The sequence below is a fragment of the Piliocolobus tephrosceles genome, chromosome 8 (genome assembly GCF_002776525.5).
Source record: "Piliocolobus tephrosceles isolate RC106 chromosome 8, ASM277652v3, whole genome shotgun sequence".
In the NCBI taxonomy this organism is placed as follows: Eukaryota; Metazoa; Chordata; class Mammalia; order Primates; family Cercopithecidae; genus Piliocolobus; species Piliocolobus tephrosceles.
Window position 1 is genome coordinate 145928200 of NC_045441.1, and position 20014 is coordinate 145948213.

The window sequence follows — 20014 nt, forward strand, 5'->3', positions numbered from 1 at the left end:
GACGTCGAGAGCCTTCACACAGGATGGAGGGTGGGTGTGGGCATCATCATGGTCGTTGAGTGTGGACACCGAGAGCCTTCACACAGGATGGAGGGTGGATGTGGCACCTGCTGAACGGAGGGTGGATGTGGGCATCACCGTGACTGTTAAGCATGGACACCCTCCAGACCCTGTGGCTTTGCTGGACAGAGAAGTCTTGCACAGGTGAGGAGATGAAGTTGATGTTGGGCTATGGGGGTCCAAGGGCTCATAAAAACGAAAGAATACATATTCGGGGGCACCCCACGCCACACATAAATCAGCACGTTTTGGGTAATGGGTTGAGGTGGATGAAACCTCGGGTGGTATTAGGACTCCGTGGGCATTCCCTGCCTGCCCTCCAATTCCAAACACTCTGTCCTTTTCCCTGAGAAGCCGGGATGAGCATGTGCAGCAGGGGGCATCCCTGTACGGGCCCTGGGGCTCCATTCTAAGGGTAGAGCTGGGACAGATGGGTCCATGTTTCAGGAAGGCAAGTGTGTGCCATGCAAAGACCTTCCTACCATGAAACTCCCAAGGTGATGGGCCCCAGGGTGCCATCTTCCCTGGGACAGGCATGTTCTCACCGGGTTGGGCGACTCCCCAGCGGTGACAAGGAGGGAACTCAAGTGCCCCAGGGTGCTGGGACCAAGAGCCCCCAGAACCATCCAAGTGTCACAGGTTCGCCGTGCCACGCCGGGATTACAAGCTTCAACAATGTCACACAGAGATAGTTTAGTTTTGTTTATTTGTTTATTTATTTTCAATAGCATGAAGACACAGGCAGGCACAAAGAGCAGGTCATACCGACGTGTTTTAGATCCTGGTGTCATCCGAGCTGCCCTGGGTAAGTGATGCCATCTCTCCAATACCCACGTGCCTTGCCCATAAAATGGGATGATGGCACCTGAGGATTCAAATGCTCACCATGCAAGGGTGCTCGGAAGCCCTCAGAAACCCTGGTCTGTTCCTGACTTTTCTGGAAAGCCCTCAGAGACTGTTCTCAAGGGCGGAGAGAGGAGGCTGTCCTTCCTGTAATCAGAGTCATGCGAGGCTGACGGGAAAGCCGGGAGAGGGAAGTGCAGGGAACAGGAAGAGCCTGGAGCAGAAATGAATTTACTGACTCCGGTGCACGGCGACATTAGGAAACGTCTCACCCCAGTGCTGCACGGGCGCCCGCGGATCGCCAGGAGGCCCAGGCTGTGGATCGCCAGGAGGCTGCAGCCTGGTCCCGGCATCACTGCTGCAACAGGCACCTCCCTGCCTGGATTCTGCCACGTGGGATTCTGTATTGCTTCCCACCTTTGTCCCCAGCTCGAATCTCCTCAGGAGATCCTCTCTGCCAGGCTCGGAGACGGCTGGTGTGCCCGACATGCGGCCAGCGCCTGTGCTCCTGTGGTAACTCACGGCCACGTTCCAGGTCCCAGAACCCATTCCTATTCAGCTTTGTCATGTGGCTGGTGAGGGGGCACCTGGGGACAGCTGGAGAAGGAAGACTCCCCTGCCCTCTGCGTGTTGCTCTATTTGCTGATGTTTGACGCTCACATCAGCCCTCGTGTCTGTGCCCCCGTCTGTGTGACCTGGGCTTGCGCCGAGTAGAGAAGCACCGCCTGGCCTTTAGATGCCCTGCGGGACTCCAGGAGAGGAGGATAAACTGCACGGGGGCCCTGCTGTGACCATCATCATAACAACACCATGGAAAACAGGCTCATTTTTCAATAACATGGAACGATGTAAACACTTACTGACTTTAACCTCACTGTTTTATAAAATGCAAATGTAAAGTGGCTTAAAATTAATGATCTTGAAAACATTACATCTTTCAAGGGGAATTTTTTCATACTCAAGTTTTGGAAAACAAAAGATTGATAATAAAACATACGAACGGACTGAAATTCTGATATAAGTAACATTTGATGAGTGTCTGTAAGAAGTTTGATTGGCTTAATCAGATTCAAGACATGGTTTGTGACCCAGTTATTGAGATCTTCCTTCCAGAGAGATTTTAATTTTAAAATGTTCACCTGCCAAAAGTCGGCCACGGTGGCGGGCAGCGGTCCCTGGGTGGCGATGTACGCGGGGTTCCTCGGGTCGTGATCCATCTGCGGAGACAAGACCACACGACAGCGGTTAGCCAGGAGGTTAGGAAGCCCGGCGGTTAGGAAACCCAGAGGTTAGGAAGCCCAGAAGCAGAGCCCGGGTTCAGAAGGAGGGAAGGGTGGCGTCTCCTGAGCTGAGCAACACACAACTTGCCCTTTGCTGATTCAAACGAGCACCTGGCACAGATGGGGACCCAGCCGTCCCGAGCTGAGCCACCGCGTCTGAAGACCCAGCCATCCCGAGCTGAGCCACCGCGTCTGAAGACCCAGCCGTCCCGAGCTGAGCCACCGCGTCTGAAATGCTTTCCTTATACCTGAGGTTGCGGTTCTAAGAGCGGCATCAACAGAAATGAAGACCAGTAGCCCAAGGAGTGCAGACAGCTGTCATTAGCCCACTCAGCAGGTACGGCCCCATGACATGGATGAGCTTTCCAGCCTGCAAGTGACCCCAGAGCTTCCTGGCCACGGAGCCCACCCAGGCTGCCCTGTGTTCAGGAGAACGAGCCTCTTGCTAGAGACACAGGGCTGGCTGGGCTGAGGCTGAGCTCCAGCCTCTCAATGGAGAGTGTGAACGTGGTTCCTCCAGGCCCCAAGGACAAACTTGCCAGCGTCCTGGGAGAACGAACCAGCTCTACCTCCTGCTTCCTTGCTGGAGTTAACTTGTCGTGTGTGGGGGCTTGTTTTTGTGTATCCTGGAAAGGGGGCATGGGCAGAGCTGGTCGGCCTGGGCTTGGGCCTGGGTCTGCAGCAGATCCGGGGTGGAAGGGGCCATGGGCAGAGCTAGTTGACCTGGGCTTGGGCCTGTGTCTGTGGCAGAGCTGGGGCAGAAGGGGGCATGGGCAGAGCCAGAGCGGAAGGGGGCATGGGTAGAGCCGGTTGGCCTGGGCCTGGGTCTGCGGCAGAGCCTGGGCAGAAGGGGGCACGGGAAGAGCCGGTCGGCCTGGGCCTGGGTGTGCGGCAGAGCCTGGGCAGAAGGGGGCACAGGAAGAGCCGGTCAGCCTGGGCCTGGGTCTGCGGCAGAGCTGAGGCAGAAGGGGGCACGGGCAGAGCCGGAGTGGAAGGGGGCACAGGCAGAGCCGGAGTGGAAGGGGGCACGGGCAGAGTTGGTCGGCCTGGGCCTGGGCCTGGGCCTGGATCTGTGGCAGAGCCGGGGCAGAAGGGGGCATGGGCAGAGCCAGTTGGCCTGGGCCTGGGTCTGCGGCAGAGCCAGGGTGGAAGGGGGCACGGGCAGAGCCGTGGAGGAAGGGCCTTGCTGGGAGTGGCTTTCTGTTCTGTTTCCTCACCAGGCAGGGACCAGAAACAAAGAGTGCAGGTGTGGGCTCTCCGGCTCCCCAATTTGTCCGAACGCATCCTGCTAGCTCCAATGGGAGAAGGTTGGCTTAGAAGACCATAATTATTACATTTATTTCGAAGATTAAGCACAGAAAAAAAGAAAAAAGAACATGAGGACAAAGCCTCGAGAGGCAAGCAGGATTTGAGCACATTGCTGAGGGGAGTCAGACGGAGGCGGCTCTGTCTCCCAGAGGGCAAGTCCAGGCCACCCTGCAAAGGACATGAAGACACCAGGTCATCTCCATCACCCCCAGGACTCACCAGCTCTTCCCCACACCTCCCAGAAGCATCTGCAGAGACTGACTCCCGGAGAGCTGGATGCTGTGCTGGGGGAACCTCACCTTGGGGAGGCAGCTGCTTGTGCAGCCGAAGCACAGTCCTTCCTTCTATTGTGTCTAGGACTAAAATGTACTCTTTTGCTATCAGGGTTTGACTCGAGATTTACGATGCTCCAGATTTCAAGGTAATTATTAAGAATACATTTCTGATTGTTCAATTCCCACCTATGAGTGACTACAACTTAAAGTATAACAAACAATAAAAAAAAAAACAAAAAAATTATTTTTTACATCACAAAAAAACCCCCAAAAAACCAAAAAGAATAAATTTCTTAACACAGTGAAAAACGAGCAAGTTTTAACCCTATGTAATTTTAAGCCAATGCATGAGGACATCAGTGGTGGCCCCAGTGTCACCTTGAGCGCTGCTGCTTTTGGGAAGCTGACGTGGGGCACTTTTTCTTTAACAGCGAGCCAGTGAGTCCCCGTGCAGCCGTCACCAGCCCCAGAGATGACGGCTGTCAGCACAAAAGAAGGCACCAAATGCACCTTATAATTATGTTCACCATAAAAGAGGGGCGAGCATAAAGGAACAGATGTAAGTTATTCTCACAGAACAACACGGTGACGCTAGCCGGGGGCTGGGGGGAGGCAGGGAGAAAAGCTTTTTGTGCATCTGATTTAGTGATTCATAATTAAAACCGGACCTCATTTTGAAATTCGCCACAACACACACAATACAGGTAAAATTATGTTACTGCCACTGAAAGCCCCAATTAGAATGTTTCAGTAGAAAAATGCTTAGCAGAAATAAGGAGTTTTGATTTTTTGAAATATGCATTTGTTGGGGGTGACAGCTATTTACAGAGACCCTGTCTCTTCCCTGCAAATAGTAATGCATAAAAAGGAAAACCCCACCTCCTTCTTAAATGTGTTTTTTTTTTTTTTCAGAGCAATTTCTACAACAACACATTTTAAAATTGTAAGCATGTTCAAACTAGCACATTTAGTTGCTTTCAAAATGAGAAAAAGGTGATTGAAAGTAAAATTCTGGACAGGGTTGTAGGAGGGTCGATAAGGTGACTGTTGAGTTAGGTCTGAATTGTTAAGGTGTCCTAAAGTCCACATACCCATCACCTGTTCCAATGCCCAAGACAGGAGCAAATACAGTCAGGGTGCTGCAAGGGGGATGGCTGAACACGAAGTACGGGCTGTGCAGACTGAGTGGGGACCGGCCTCACCTCCCTCCTGCCCACCTGCCGTCCTGTGGGGGCCACTGGGAAGGTGGGAACAGCATGATGATCCGAGTGGTGACATGCGTTATCGGTTTCACAATAATTCAGGAGACAATTACAATCATTTAATTCCTGGCACATTCTGTTGAACAGAAAATGATTCTGGGCGGAAGGATTTTGTGCAAGCGGCAACTGTGAAGGCCACAGGCGGCCTCCTTGTGGTTTCACACAGCCTTCGAGGAAAAGCCAAGCAAATACTTAACTGGCCACGCAGAGATTTTATTACATTTAAGGTTTTCAGGCAGGATAAGTGACTGAGGAGGAAATCAAGTGACTTTCTACTAGCACCGCTTTTTCCAGTGAGGGCATTTGCCTGACGACCTGACGTGGCGGGTGCGTGTCCCTCCATCTTTCTCGCTCAGTTATTACTGTGGGAAGCCAGCACCCACTCTGGCTTCCTCCCATCTTCGTACTTAATCTCCGCCTCCTACTCGTTGCTCTGTTTCATTGCAATATACTTTTTATTTGTATGACTGTTATGTTCCCGACACAAACTGCCTGACTGTGGGAAAAGGCCTGTCCGTGTCTCCAGGCCTCAGTCTCCATATCTGTACAGTGGGTATGCTCAGGCAGTGAGGAGCTTGGACGTCACAGTCTCCAGGCCTCAGTCCCGATATCTGTACGGCGGGTGTGCTCAGGGAGTGAGGAGCTTGGATGATGCAGTTTCTAAGTGTCCTTTAGCTCTGGATTCCAGCACACATGCATGCGCAGACTCATCTGTGTCTGTGTGTGTCCTGGTGTAGGTGGTCATCCTGAAACTTTTTCAGTGAGCGCCAAGTTGTCGGGTGGTCTGCGGCCCGCGAACATGTGTCCATGCTGTCCTCAGTGAACCACAGAAGGAAGGAAGGACAGTGCTTCCTCAAGCACAGAGCTGCCGTGCCCTCCAGTGGTGTGCAGGGCCGAGCGTCTGAACGGTGAGGTGCAGTCATTTCCAAGCGCTTTCTCCCCAGATGGGGGCTTCCGCGGCAACACATCCCACCCGGAGAGGCCGGCACCACAGAGAATCCAGTGTGACTCATTCCAAGTGACTTCATGAAAATCAATGGCCAGAAGCCAAGTACAATTAAGAGTATAATTCGGTTTTTACTTTCTGTTTTTGAGATGGAGCCTCACCCTGTCATCCAGGCCAGAGTGCAGTGGTGCTATCTTGGCTCACTGTAACCTCTGCCTCCTGGGTTCAAGCGATTCTCCTGCCTCAGCCTCCACAGTGGCTGGGATTACAGGCATGCACCACCACACCCAGCTAATTTTTGTATTTTTAGTAGAGATGGGGTTTCACCATGTTGGCCAGACTGGTCTCGAACTCCTGACCTCAGGCAATCCACCTGCTTTCGCCTCCCAAAGTGCTGAGATTATAGGTGTGAGCCACTGCGCCCGGCCTACTTTTTAAAAATAAAAATAAAACCCATTTGTCTGTGTTGACTCTATTATCCCTTAGTCAACTGATTCTTAGGAAGATGTCATACGAACTAGGAGGCTAGTGAGGTGTGTTCCTCTGTCTCTCTGAATACACAGTGTATAGACGGCCTAGTGATGCGCCTTATGCTATCAGAGGATAATTACTAAACAAGGATCTTTACAAACTCTAATCTGCATGAAAAACTTAGCCACATTTTCCCCAATATTCCAAACAAAGTTCATTTTAGAAATGAAGCACTCAGCATGTCAGGACCACTGGACTGTGTTCTGTAGTCCTCAACAGCCTCGATGGTGGCAGAGGAACGCACTGCGGGGCAGGTGAAGGGAATGCCAGTTTCTGCTCCCAAACCAACCCCGGCCTCGGGCAGCCATGACCTAAACATCTTAAGAGGATCTGGCTGGCTTTGGGGAAGGACACGGCGGGGGGTGTCACGTCTTCAGTCTGAAATCTTGCACAAAGGATAAGTACATGCCTCATCTGCAGGTATTTCTACCTGCCCACCTCTCCACCTGCCTTTCCTAACATTTAAAGTAAATTTCATGAAATGCTTTCTTGAAAACAAACAAACATCTGACTTGTAAAGTCCCTTTTCCAAATACTAAGTCTTAATATGGGAATTTATTGGGAAATTGCAGCTTCGGTAATCAATGGGAGACTGACTTGTTTTTTTGATACAGGGTCTCTTGTTCTTTAGCCCAGGCTGGAGTGCGGTGGCACGATCTCAGCTCACTGTAACCTCTCCCTCCTGGTTTCAAATGATTCTCCTGCCTCAGCCTCCAGAGTAGCTGGGATTACAGGTGTGAGCCACCACGCCTGGTTAGGTTTTGTGTTTTTAGTAGAGATGGGGTTTCAACACATTGGCCAGGCTGGTCTTAAACTCCTGAACTCAAGTGATTTGCCCGCCTCAGCCTCCCAAAGTGCTGGGATTACAGGCATGAGCCACTGCACCCGGTCAGGAGATGGACTTTTGAACTTGAAATATTTTTATATTGTATTCTTAGGAGTTGAGATTTACTTAAGTAATATACTGAATATAAACCATTATTATACACAGAAGTTTGATTGTAAATAACTGAAGTGGTTCCCATATTTGGCCAATTTCTTATGCTAGTCAGAACATCCAACCTCTCTTCCTTTTCTGAAAAGCCACTCTCTCCTTACATAGGTAAATGCATTCTGAATTAAAACTTTAAACGTTTTTTTTTCTCCCTTAGTGAAATGAAGAATTAAGCTGATTTTTAAGTGTCATTGGGAGTTTCAGGGTTGTCCTGGCAATAAAGCTTGTGTGCTGTCTTTGAGTGGGCTGTTACATGAACACCATTTCTCAACTTGGTGTCCTCAGTAATAACCAGGCTGTTTTAAATGTAGCTCATGGGTTTCTCTCTCAGACAACCTATGAGGGAAAACAGAATTCCTGTTGACTTTCATGACCTCTGATTTAAAAGCAAAGATTGCAAATTATTTACTACTGGATGCCTTCCCTGCAATGCAATGAGGACTAAGTACAAATATGACAGATGTAATTATCATAGTTTTATCCTGCACAGCCAAGGCCTTCCTTTGCTGTAATTGTAAGCTTTTCATTCAGCTGCTGCTAGGAAGGTAATTATCATTGTACCTTCAGCTATTTCATAAAGACGAGTCACCATCGATTTCTTCAGCTTCATTCTTACAACCCAAATTTGGAAAAAAAAAATTGTGGTAAGAAATAAAGGAAAGATATAAAAGGTACCACAGAATTACTTCTCCCTCCTGGCCTCACCTTCTCACCCAAGCTCCTGCCCAGTAAGGCCTGAGAGGGAGCGGCATGAATGTGCAGGAATTCATCCCCCAAACACACACCCCCTCTGGTTCCCACATGAACGTGAAAGTTGTCCACCGTTTCCAGCTCAACACAGTTGCTGCCCTGGGTACTGCTGCCCACGCTGGCTTGGCTGTGGCCTGGAATAGCGCAGACATCTGCAAGTTGGAACCCATCAAGTGGGGGAGAGTTGGGCCCAGCTGCAACGCTGAACTCTCATCTTTTAGGCTTGTGAATCATGGCTTTATTCCTCATTCTGGCCTCATTAAACGGTTCATCTCAGGGAAAAGGGACCTCAACATGGCTTTTCTTTTCCTTCGGATAGTTTCGTGTTGCCAACTCTGCTGCACATGGTACAGGAACGGAATCCAGGCATGCACACCTGGCTCTACCAGAACGCATGTTCTGTTCATCAAGTGAGAGGCTGGCACATCAGTGAGGCTTTGGTTTGATGTTTTTGAATTAGAATTGATGACAGAGAAATGTTACGTGCATCACATCTTATTAAGGAAGATGAATGAGGATCTTTGAAACCCAGAAGGAACCAAGGTTGGGAGTCAACTTCTGCTGGAAGGAAGTGATTCCTTCTTAAGAATGAACACATAAATAGAAACCTGGGTTCAGGTGGTGTAGACCAAGTACACTAGACCAGTTCTTCACTTTGAATTCACTCTCTCAAAGCCGAACATGCTCACTGTGTGGGCCGTGAAGTGCCAGAGAAAACGGGACTGGCTCAGGCACGTGGGCATCTTCCCAGTGTGCTTTATCCCACGGGTGTGCTGAGACAGAGCCGAGAGCTGAGCACCGTCCGCCATCAGTGGCCACTGAGACTAGCAGAGCCAAGGGCTGAGCACTGTCCATCATCAGTGGCCGCGGCCTGCAGGCAGTTGGGCCAATAATTTCATCCAAAGCTCCCTATGGATGAGCAAAGAAACTTCAAGACACCGTAGGGTGTGATTTGTGCCTCGATCACCTGCTCTGTCTCACTCAGCCCTAGAACAGTGTCGCCTCCTGCAGGCGCCGTGTTTGATTAAAGGCGAATGTGGAATTTTAGTGAGATGTCCTCATGCTTCCCTGAAGACCAGAATTGAGAAGAGCTGTTTAAAGGGGCAAACATGACAACCAGTGTCTGCCATAAATCCGCACAGAGCCCCAGCCTCTCCACTGCTGGTTTAAAATGCCATCCACCCGGTCTCCAAAGCCCTGGCCCTGGACAGTGTCCCATCCCACCCCCGCCACCTGCCACCATCACTGCTCATCTGAACAGCCAGTCAAAGTGTCCCTGGCCTGTGGCTTCAGCCCTCTCCACGCTCATTTCTCTCCCTCCTCTGCTCACCCTGGGAGGGCTGCAAGACCCCCATTCAGCCCAGCTCCCCCCACAGGTCATGACAGGGAAGGGGGATGCCCAGAGTTAAATAGGGTGAGAGCCGCGTCCAGCATGGGCTGAGAGGAGCCCCTGGGAAGTGAAGAACCACAGGCCACAGGGACTCACAGCTCAGGCGCAGGAGCTGCCACTACACTTGTCCACAGAAACACAGGACGGCCCGATCTCCACTGCACCTGTGTCTATCCCAGGGGGAGGACCAGCCAAAAAACGGTCTCTTTCTTAAGAAACAGGGTCCCATTCGCTGCAAAAACTTCAGGAAAACGAACCTGGAATTCGGACCTGCCTCCATGCCACTGATTGTTACAAAAAGTGGAGACTGAGGACTAGCGTGCCCATGCCCAATGAATAAACAGGAAATGAATAGCTCCAGGAAAGAGGAACGACACCCATTACGAATCTCTCCTAAAAGCCATGTCTTCTAGTCAGGGAACTGTCCAGTCGCCATTGCTGGATGTTCTACAAGTCATGGAACCCACCACCCAGCGTGAGCCGGGACCCACACGGCTCATAAACAGCCCCACTGGTGAAGGAACAGAGGAGTGGCGGGAGTCCAGTGGGCAGAGTGGGTCCCGTGCACCGCAGAGACGCCAGCCGGGCGGGGATGCGATTTCCCCCAAGAACCTTCCCGCGTGATTTGCCGTGTCCATGACGCCCGACGGAAAGCCCGGGGCCACTGCCCTGGCGACACACTTACGATGGGGCTGGCGTTGATGTAGTCCGAGTGGCTGTGGCTGTTCTCCACCTTCAGCAGGACCCGGGAGTGGTCATCTGCAAGGACACAGTGTAGGGGTCAGAGGAACGTTGGCCCACCCAGCAGCACGGGACCCCCACCTGGCCTCCAGGGCCCACCATCCAGCAGTGTGGGACTCCCAACCAGCCCCAGGGCCTACAGCACAGCAGTGTGGGACCCCTGCCCAGGCTTCAGGGCCCACCCGTGTCCTCTCCCAGGACTCTGCTCACACCCTCCTGAATGTGGTTTCTAATGTTCCTGTTCCCATCCTCCCGTGTTTGTGATCCTCCACGTGGGAGACAGACGAACGGCATGTGGGGAAGTGGCACAAAGCTCCCATTCAGCAGAATGGAGATATCCTGGTGTTTTCCCCCATGTGGAGTTCACACACCAAGGTCAGGGGTTCCTCTGCAGAATTTTACACCATGTTGGCCTTTAAATCACAGACACACTTGGCAACACACAGCAGGTAAACGGAAATAGGAACGTTAAGCACTCGGCCCCCTTCCAAAATAAAAAGTTTCATAGTCGATGAATAGTTAAGTCCTCAAGATTACCGGAATTTAGTTTTAAAAGGAGAGTAAGAGATAAATAAAATGCAGATAAAGAGGAAATAGAGGAGAAATGTACCAGTGGAGACTGGCATAAAAACTGGCTTGGACAGGCCGAGTAACCTGCTGCTGAAGCCGGGCACAGCAGGGGGGACGCTCGGCACTTGCGACGTTGTGATACACCAGCTGTCTTGGCTTTGGTTCTGGGGTAACCCCTATCCTGCTTACTGCGACTGCCCTCCTCTTTGCCCTGTTTTTAGAAACTTCGACCAGCAGAGCTCACAGAGGAGGAGAAGCCGAAAGAGCCCCTCCTGCACCTCCCACCTCCCTGGTGTGCGGCCGCTTCCTTTTCTCTGCAAGGTGCTCTTTGTATTACGGGAACTTGGGGGTGTTGTTTTTCTGCCAGAAATCTCTGTGGCCAGTGGCACCTTTGCCCAAGTTTTGCTCAGGCTGGGCCTGGCAGGCCACGTTTGGCTCACACTACCAGCCTGGGTCCTATGCCTGCCAAAGGCGAATCAGGCATGCAGCAGTGAGGGGTGTGTGAGGAGCGTGGGGTCTGGTCACACCACACAGTCAGGCACACTGGGTGCTGCAGCAGGGTGGACAGCTCCAGGTGCCAGCATGGGCGCTGGCTCTCTGTGAGGCTGTGCCTGGACCAGGCATGCCGCAAGCAGCTTCCATGGTTGACACTGAGGAACATGGTAGCTCCTGGAAGTTTGGAGATGCCAGGAACCACAGGGTCCCAAAGATGGAGTCACAGGCCTGGCTTGGGGAGCTCCCAGTCCTGGGCTCCCTTCTCAGAAGGAGAGAGCTAGTCTCTCTCTCTTTACCCACAATGTGGCGAGCAAGGGGCATGCCTCAGCCCTGTTTGTGCCGCAGCTCTTCTAGCCCCACCATTAGGCAGGTCCTGAGTTCTTGTTCTGCAACCAGGAAGAATGAGGTACGGAGACAAGTGAAGGGTGAGCGAGATGAAGAGGAGCTTCACTGAGAAATTCAACAGCTCAGTCTCCCACAGGGGGCAGCTCCTTTCTGCAGCCAGGGGGTCCTGACGAGTGTTCAGCTCCTAGCAAAGAGGAGGCTCTGGAGTGGGTAGCTCCTCTCTGCAGGCTGCTTGTCCCATTGTCTCTACAGACCTCAGCAGAGAGGAGGCCTTGGAGAGGGTAGCTCCTCTCTGTAGCTGGTCATCCCCATGTCTGCCCAGCTCTGGCTGAGCCTGAGGCATTTATGGGCCTCAGAGGGGAGGAAGTACATGCTGATTGGTCCATGGGTGGCCATGGGCAGGCCTGGAAAAAGCACCATCAGTTCCCACTCTGATCCACAGCACTCACAGCCCAGCCCCCAGCCTTCAAACCCTCCCTGGCCTGAAGGTGGTTGAAGGTGGTGCCTCATGGGGATCTACCCCCTTTTGCCCAGGAATCTCTGCCTCCTGCTGCCATTCATGGCACCCAGGCTGTTTGTGCCAAGGGGCACCTGCCGGCCAGAGCTGAGCTGCCCTCAGCCCTCCCTCAGCTTCCCTCCCATGCTTGTTGGTGCCCAAAGTCCAGAGGGGGCTGAGGTGGCAGGAGGCTGGTGTGTCAGCACTGCCCTGAATGTGCCCACACCTGCTGAGCTGTGACAGCGCCCGGGCTCGGCCCTGACTTTGCTCCAAGATCAGCATGGGTGCCAACAGCAGGGAGAATCCAGGCAGCAGGAGCAGACACTTCCTGCAAGGGCAAGGATCTTCTTCCTGGGTCCCCAAGAGTGCAGGACTGCCTGGGTTCACAGCTACGGTTTGGGCAGCTGCAGCTGCTCTGTGGGGTGGGGGTGGGTCCTGCCTGCTTCATGGAACAGGATGCCCAGGTCACGCCTCCCTGCTGCAGCCGGTGTGATGGTAGTGACCTCTCCAGAGGGCCTGTCACTGACATCCCTGGCTGAAATCTGAGAGACAGTGTCTCAGCTCTGCTGCTGTTTGTCCCAGGGAAAACCTTTCAGTGCTGCACACAACACAGATCTCCTTCTCTTCTGAGAAAACAAAATCACCCTGGCTGGAGCCCTTGGAGGCCAGTGCTTAGAGGCCCTCTGGACCTGTTCTCCAACTCCAAACTCACCGGGCACCTCCTGCGGGCGCTGGCACCAGAAGGAAGTGGCCCTAATCATGGAGCAGTGTGGTGCTGGTGAAGCTGCACAGACTCTGCTTTTCTATGCAATTCTTTTATTTTTCTTGGAGATTTTACTTATATTTTTTAAAACAACAAATTCTAGGGCTTGGGAAACTTAGTGTTTTAACTGATTTAACTAGGAAAGTACTGTGCACTAGAGATCAGTACACTCTAGGTTGGATGCCGTCCTGACACCTTCCTTCAGGTAGGAATGTCAGCCTCTTTCAGGGGCGACAAGATAGGGTAAGATAAAACATCTAGAAAGAGGAGAAGAATGCACATGTACATATGCACATGCCGTATGTAGCTGAATGCCTCAGGAATGTCATGAAGCTGCAAATCATCCCGTCAGCTTTGAACACAGGTGTGAATGATGCAAAAATCCCAGGGACTCAATGGCTTTTAGCTCCTGCACAAATGAGTTCTTGGAGAGTGAAAATTGGCAGTGGCAGGAAATTGTAATACGAATAATCAGAAAAAAATTGGTGGACTCTGACATGTGAACACCCCACAAACACTACTCCAAACATTGATTCCAGAAGCCCAATTTCACGGTGGGGCCACACAGACAACACAGCCAGAGATGAGGCTGTGGTCAGAGGTGCTGGGCTGGGCCCAGTGCTGCAGCCCACACAGAGCTTGGGAATAAAAGCAGGGCCTCTGGCTGCTTCCAGGGGCCTCTGGGCCCTGCCTCATTTTCAGCACAGCCACCGTTAGGCACTTGTGAGACCAGCAACTGGGGACCGCTCTTACGTGTCTTGAGAAGGCTTTATCAAGAGCAGGGTCAGGAGGGAGCAGGGCAGGGAAGAGGCAGCGCAGCTCGGAGCCCTCAGGCTCCTGACCTGGGTTGGTCTGGTGCTTTGATGGTACCCACTGAGCTCTGAGACCAGTGGCCTGGTCTCCGGTGTGTGTGGGGGGTGGGGCGCAGAGGAGACATCAGGGCAGCGTGCTGGGAGCTCCTTCGCAGCCGAGCGGTCCCTGCCACCAGGTCCTGTGAGCAACAGGCCACAGGGAAAGTGGCCACTGCCACTGGACTCAGCAGACAAGCGCCAGCTGAATTTTCTCATTGGAAAATTAAGAAAATGCTTCCCTAGCTTGGGAGTCCTGGGGAGTTAAACATACATTCTACAAGCCCAGCCCTCTCCTCTCCATGGCAGAGCGGGAATCTGCCTTGGGCACCTGAGCCCTGCTGGCAAGCAGAGGACAACCCATGGGCTTCTTGGTGGAAGATAGTTTCAGCAGAATTCATTTCCCCCGAGGTCACCCTTTAAAGATGGCACTGAGTGGAGGACCTGGCTTCCAGGGCTTTGGAGAGCTCCTACTTCCTGATCACATATTTGATTTTGTGTCAACATGTTGCTTTTGAAATTACCAGGGAAGTCTTTTTTTTTTTAAGAGACAGGGTCGGATCTCAGCTCACTGCAAGCTCCGCCTCCTGGGTTTACGCCATTCTCCTGCCTCAGCCTCCCGAGTAGCTGGGACTACAGGCACACATCACTGCACATGATAATTTTTGTAGTTTTAGTAGAGACAGGGTTTTACCATGTTGGCCAGGGTGGTCTCAAACTCCTGACCTCAGGTGATCCACCTGCCTCGGCCTCCCAAAGTGCTGGGATTACAGGCATGAGCCACCGCGCCTGGCCAGCAAAGTCATTGTGTTTGCAATATGGGGTCATTTGGAACTTCCGGGAAACACCTGGAGCCATCCTAGGTGGGCTGAGGGACGCTGCGGGCTGTGGAGGAGGGTGGACTCTGACTCCCGCATGGGGTGGCAACCGTTTCTCATGCAGAAAGTTCATGTGTCTGGCGAATCTCTATTTTGTGATTCTCTTACTTCTCATGAGATGTTTTTAGAGCCAATGGGATGATGGCATCCAGTTCCCAAGTCCCCTAAAGGGCAGTTTCCTTGACGTGCAAGGCCTGGGGAGGGCCTTCATGTTCTATGAAGTGAAGGGAGGCAGAGGCCTGGGGCCTCTCAAGGCTGACCCCAGGCTGGAGATGAAGCCAGGGTGGGCCCACGCGCAATCAGCCCTGGCCTGTGCTCGCGGAACTGAAGGCTGCTCCCTCCTGTTCTCAAATGAAACATCATACCTCCCTGGGGAGGCAACACAGAGCAATGGCAGGAGCCACAGGATGAGAATTCATAACAGCCTCATGTTTCCATTAAGAATGGGTGTGCTCTTCAAAACCATAGTCTGAGAATTTACTGAGAGGCCAGGAAAACGTGGGAACTCACGTAGAGTCTTCTTTCACCTGGCTCTATAACGGAGTTAACTTCAGTGGGTTAAATTAACCCACTGTGCACATTCCTTTTCTGAACCTTCACTGTGTTTATCACGTGTTAGTGCATTGTCCAACAATATTTCGGGCCAGCTGCAGTGGTTCACACCTGTAACCCCAGTACTTTGGGAGGCTGAGGCGGGTGGATCACCTGAGGTCAGGAGTTCGAGACCAGACTGGCCAACATGGTGAAAACCCATCTCTACTAAAAATGCAAAAATTAGCCAGGTGTGGTGATGGGCAGCTGTAATCCCACCTACTTGGGAGGCTGAGGCAGGAGAATTGCTTGAACCCAGGAGGCGGAGGTTGCAGTGAGCCAAGACCACGCCATTGCACTCCAGCCTGGGCAACAAGAGTGAAACTCTGTCTCAAAAAATTTTTTCTTTTAATATTTAAAAAAAGAGTATTTCAAATTTCTCAGATGTTCCATATTTTCACGGATTAGATCCTCTTCTCATCCTGGACCCAGTGGCCATCCTGGGCCATGGACAGAACAGGGACTACTTTCCTGTTTTAGGCTGAAGAAACTAAGGCTCAGAAGGATGGAACGACTCATGTGGCCACAGCCTCGTGGTCCACAGGGCAGTGCAGGGTTTGACTCCCAGCCCCATTGCTTGCCAGCGGGCGATCTTGGGTAAACTGTTCGGTGTTCAGAGAATGCAGGATAACACACAACTCACAGGACTGTTGTGATAAATGGCACACAGCAAGCAATGAGGAGCAAGGTTGAGATGACGGTGGACACACACCCAAACGGGTAGGTCAGCCAAGCTGGCAAAGTGTGTTCTTGCTGCCCTGTGGTGGCAGAACATATGGAGCGATTTTCATAGATGTCAACAGAAGACACACATCCCACAGTCTCTTCTTGAGTATTACTAGGGCAAAGAGCCTTGGAAGACGGCCAAGCTAAGCATGTTAGCGGTGGTATAGCCATTAATCATGATCTAGAACCTCCCGTGTCCCCCCCCGCCAACTGCATCTGAGGAAAGTGTGTGGAAGATTCCTCTGCCTGGAACATCATCTTGCTACACGGATCTCTGAGGATGGCATTCCCCCAGGCCTCCTGGCTTGCTGTCCATACTCAGGAACCTGCTCTGTAGGGCCAAGAATCTGCCTCCCACCAGCACACAGGCTCCACGGTGCTGCTGTTTGGAGGATGCGTGAGGCCATCTGTGAAGCCACCGCTGAGTCCTGGAACTCGGCAATGGGGTTCTTTCCTCCCAGGGGCCTGACAGAACTCAGCAATGGGGTTGTGGTTCCTTCCTCCCAGGGGCCTCACATGTTCTCTTGGGCTCTCCAACTGCCTCTGCTTTCTGTGAAGGTTTAGGCTCAGTCATTTATGCCGGCGGGAGACCCCCTTCTTCACGTTGATGGTGCGGCCTGTGGAGAGGCTGAGCCGGCGTCTTGCTCCTAGAAGGTCTAAGTCCTGACTCTTCAGTGGACATGTTCCAGGATGTGCTCCGCAGTTGGCACCAGCACCCACAAGCTCCTGCTCCGAGTTCATGGTGTCCATCGAGGTCTGAGGGCTGCAAAGGCACATCCTGGGGCTGCTGTGTGTCAGCAAGGGCCATCAATGCTGCTTAGGGGGTCCTAGCTGGTCACACACAGAAAGGACTTTGAACTTGTCATAGTTGAGGCAAAGGAATAAATGATCAGACCACGTTTGTTTCAATACTCTGAGAAGCTACATGGGCTTGATTCTTCGCAAACCTGGGCACTGGAAGACCAGCAACAGTGCGATGACAGAACACACTCTAAAGGGGCAAGTTCTCTTCTTCCCACACGCTCCCATCCTTAGTCAGCAGGCAGACATTCTGCTTCCAATTAGGCCTTCAGGAGATGCTCAGCTCAAGCTATAAAGATCATCTAACATTTAGGTAAGTCAACTGAGTGTCGTTCACGGGCCTCCGCAGCTCAGCATACAATGCTGCATCTGGGCAGACTGGGACAGGCTGGGGCTGATATCCAGAAAGCCCTGCCACATCCAGAGAAGGTCATGAAAACGGGACCTACCCCAGCCACCGCTCAGGAGGCACGCTGCCCACCACTGAGCTGAAAAACCGAGCGCGAGGCCGGTGGCTGGCTTCCAAACCGGACGCATCAAAAGCAGGTCCCAGAGGAGCAACAGTGGCCCCAAATGGCATGGTCATGAGGCTGGTTTTGTGTCTCATGTCTTAAATGGTTTCAATGGCATCCCTCACAGATCTTTCAGAAAGTTGCCCCCCAATGGGATTGGAGGCATGTTGGGCACGTGACCTGGGGCAGCTGGACTAGAAGGAGCCTCAAGCCCAGGGGGATTCCCATACCTGAAGCAATTTTAACCCACACTGGTCTCATTGCGGGCATCTGTGTAGAAGGAACCCCCCAGGCAGGGCTGTGTGGGGGCAGGATGCAGCTGGAATGGATGCCAAAGGTGTGTGGGTTCCCGTGGCCGGGCAGCGCCCACCCAGTCACTGAGCTGACTTGGAAGCACCAGGTCCCAGGGTTGAGCTGCATATCCTCCCCCAGAAAGACACATTGGAGTCCCCGGGAACATGACCTTATTTGGAAATAGGATCTTTACAGAGGTAAGCGAGCGGAGGTCATTTGGGCGGCCCTAATGCAATATGACTGGTGTGCTGTTAGGAAGGAGGAATCTGCACACCCACACGTGGAGGGAGAGCGCCTGTGTGAAGACAAAGACAGCCTCGGTTATGCTGGGGATTGAGGCCTCCAGAGAAGCCAGCCCTGCTGACAACCTGCCCTCCACTTCTGGCCTCTGGAACAGGAGACAGTTCGCTTTGTCCACTTACACTGCCCATCCCTGGCGCTCTGTCCCTGCAGCCCTCCAGGCCCAGAGCACCTGGAGTGACCTGAGTTTGGCTTCCTGTGCCCTGAGCAGCACCTGGTGCCTGCACAGAGAATGCGCCACCTGGAGCCAGCCTGCAGTCGTGGAGTGTAGGCAACCCAGAGACCAGCTCCAGACATAGCACACGTGGCTGTGTGCGCTGGTGGCGACTTTCTCACAGGAACAAGAACAGTTTTCGGTAACAGGAGCACAGGTATCAGACAGGCAGGGCCACGCCGTCTGCACGGCTCCACCGAGAGGCTGTCCATCAACTGATGATGAAATGCATCTGTGCCAGCAGCCAGAGACACAAACGGCTGGGGGGCGCCTCCAAGGAGCTGAGACTACGAGCAGGGGGCAGCTCACACACCTTATCACCGGGACACCGGATACCACCAGAACAACAGCCCTGGCTTGTGGCTGTGCTGCCTGAGATTAACACCTGTTTTGTGGATCGGGGGGCAGAAGCTGCACCTGTGACTGACGGTCTTGGGGCCGCCAGGGAGCCGCAGACGGCAGTGACCTCTGCCCCCACGGCACGGGGCGCAGGGCGGACTGTACCAAGCAGGCGCGTCTGGAAAAGTAAGCGAGGAAATTCGACGGGAAACCTGCCCATTAGCTTCCTAGAGGCGCAACTGATGGGCAGGTGTGGAAAATGCCCAAACAGCTCACAGGAACGACTTACTTTCGCGGCACGGGAGGCGGCATGGTCAAAAGGGCACCCACAGAGACGTTGGGGTGAAGTAGGGAAACCTGGGGAGGAGCGGCTCCGGCGGCACAGAGCCCCCCACTCCCCACAGCAGCTGAAGGCCCCGCCTCCCGGCCCGGGTCTGCGGCTCGGGGAAGACACAAGCTCCGGAGGGCTGATCTCGCTGACAAGCAGAGTCCCGGGGAAGGGGCCGGGGTGCCTCCGGCCTGGGTGGCCGAGGGAGGAGGCCGGCAGAGCCCTGCGGCTGAACGACCCCGAGGGACAGGCCCAGCCCGCTTCCAAGCCCGCCTCCCGCGTCAGCGGCAGAACGTGGTGGTTCCTTCCGCCCTGAAGCGCTCCACAAGCAGGTCTAGGGCGCTGGCGAGGCGGTTTTCTGGGCCAGGCAGCGACGGCGCTGGGAGACTCCGCTTGTCCTTCGTGTGCACTGGAAGGTCGGCAGGTGACTCGCTCCCAGCGCGGCACTGCTCACAGAAACAAGACCAGAGTGCCGGTCTCTGGGATAGGGACGGCAGAGGCGGCTGCGCGGAGACACAGGCCCCGCGGGCCCCACGTCGCGCAGCCCCAGCGCGGGCGCCTCCTGCGGCCGGAAGTCGGGGACTTCCGCAAACCTCAGGGCCTCAATCAACGCGATCGCGTCACCTCAGGCCCCGGAGCTCAGAGTCCAGAGCGCAGCCGCAGGAGCGGGTGGAGCCGGCTCCTCGCTGAGCCGCAGGGCGAGCCCGTCTCGTGCCTCTGCCCGCGGGAGGCCGCCGCGGTGCTTCGCCGGTTCTCCAGCCAGCATCGCGGGCCGGGCGGCCCTGCATCCTCCACACCTCGCCGCCTCCGTCTCCCACACGCAGGGACCTCTCCCGACAGTGGCCTGGCTGGAACATGCCAGAATCGTCTCCCTAACCAGCGGCCGTTGACGAGCAAACCTCATCCGCGGCAGCCTGAACGGCCGCTCGTCACGTAGTCCTCGAGTCTCGGACCGCAGGGGTCCTGAGGGCATCCCCGGCCGCTGTCCTGCGGCCCCCACACAATGTGCCGGGACTCGGGGTCTCTCCCCAAGAGCAAACCTCGGCGCTGCTATCCAGACTCCTCGAGCCCCTTACAGGCCACGTGGTCAGGGGCAACCCTGCCTGTCACAACCGTGACCCTAACTGTGAGCTC

The 20014-nt window shown here is 53.7% G+C and overlaps 1 protein-coding gene across 2 annotated transcripts in view; it reads right to left on the reverse strand.

Annotated features, from left to right (window-relative positions):
• Window positions 1-20014, reverse strand: part of PTPRN2 (protein tyrosine phosphatase receptor type N2) — a 984778-nt gene that overhangs the window by 55190 nt on the left and 909574 nt on the right. For both annotated transcript variants that reach the window (XM_023225377.1, XM_023225378.1), the window contains 2 exons: window positions 10325-10398; window positions 2043-2120 (listed from right to left, as the gene is read on the reverse strand). In XM_023225377.1, coding sequence (XP_023081145.1) covers window positions 2043-2120; window positions 10325-10398 — 152 coding nt within the window. The remainder of the gene's footprint in view (window positions 1-2042; window positions 2121-10324; window positions 10399-20014) is intronic.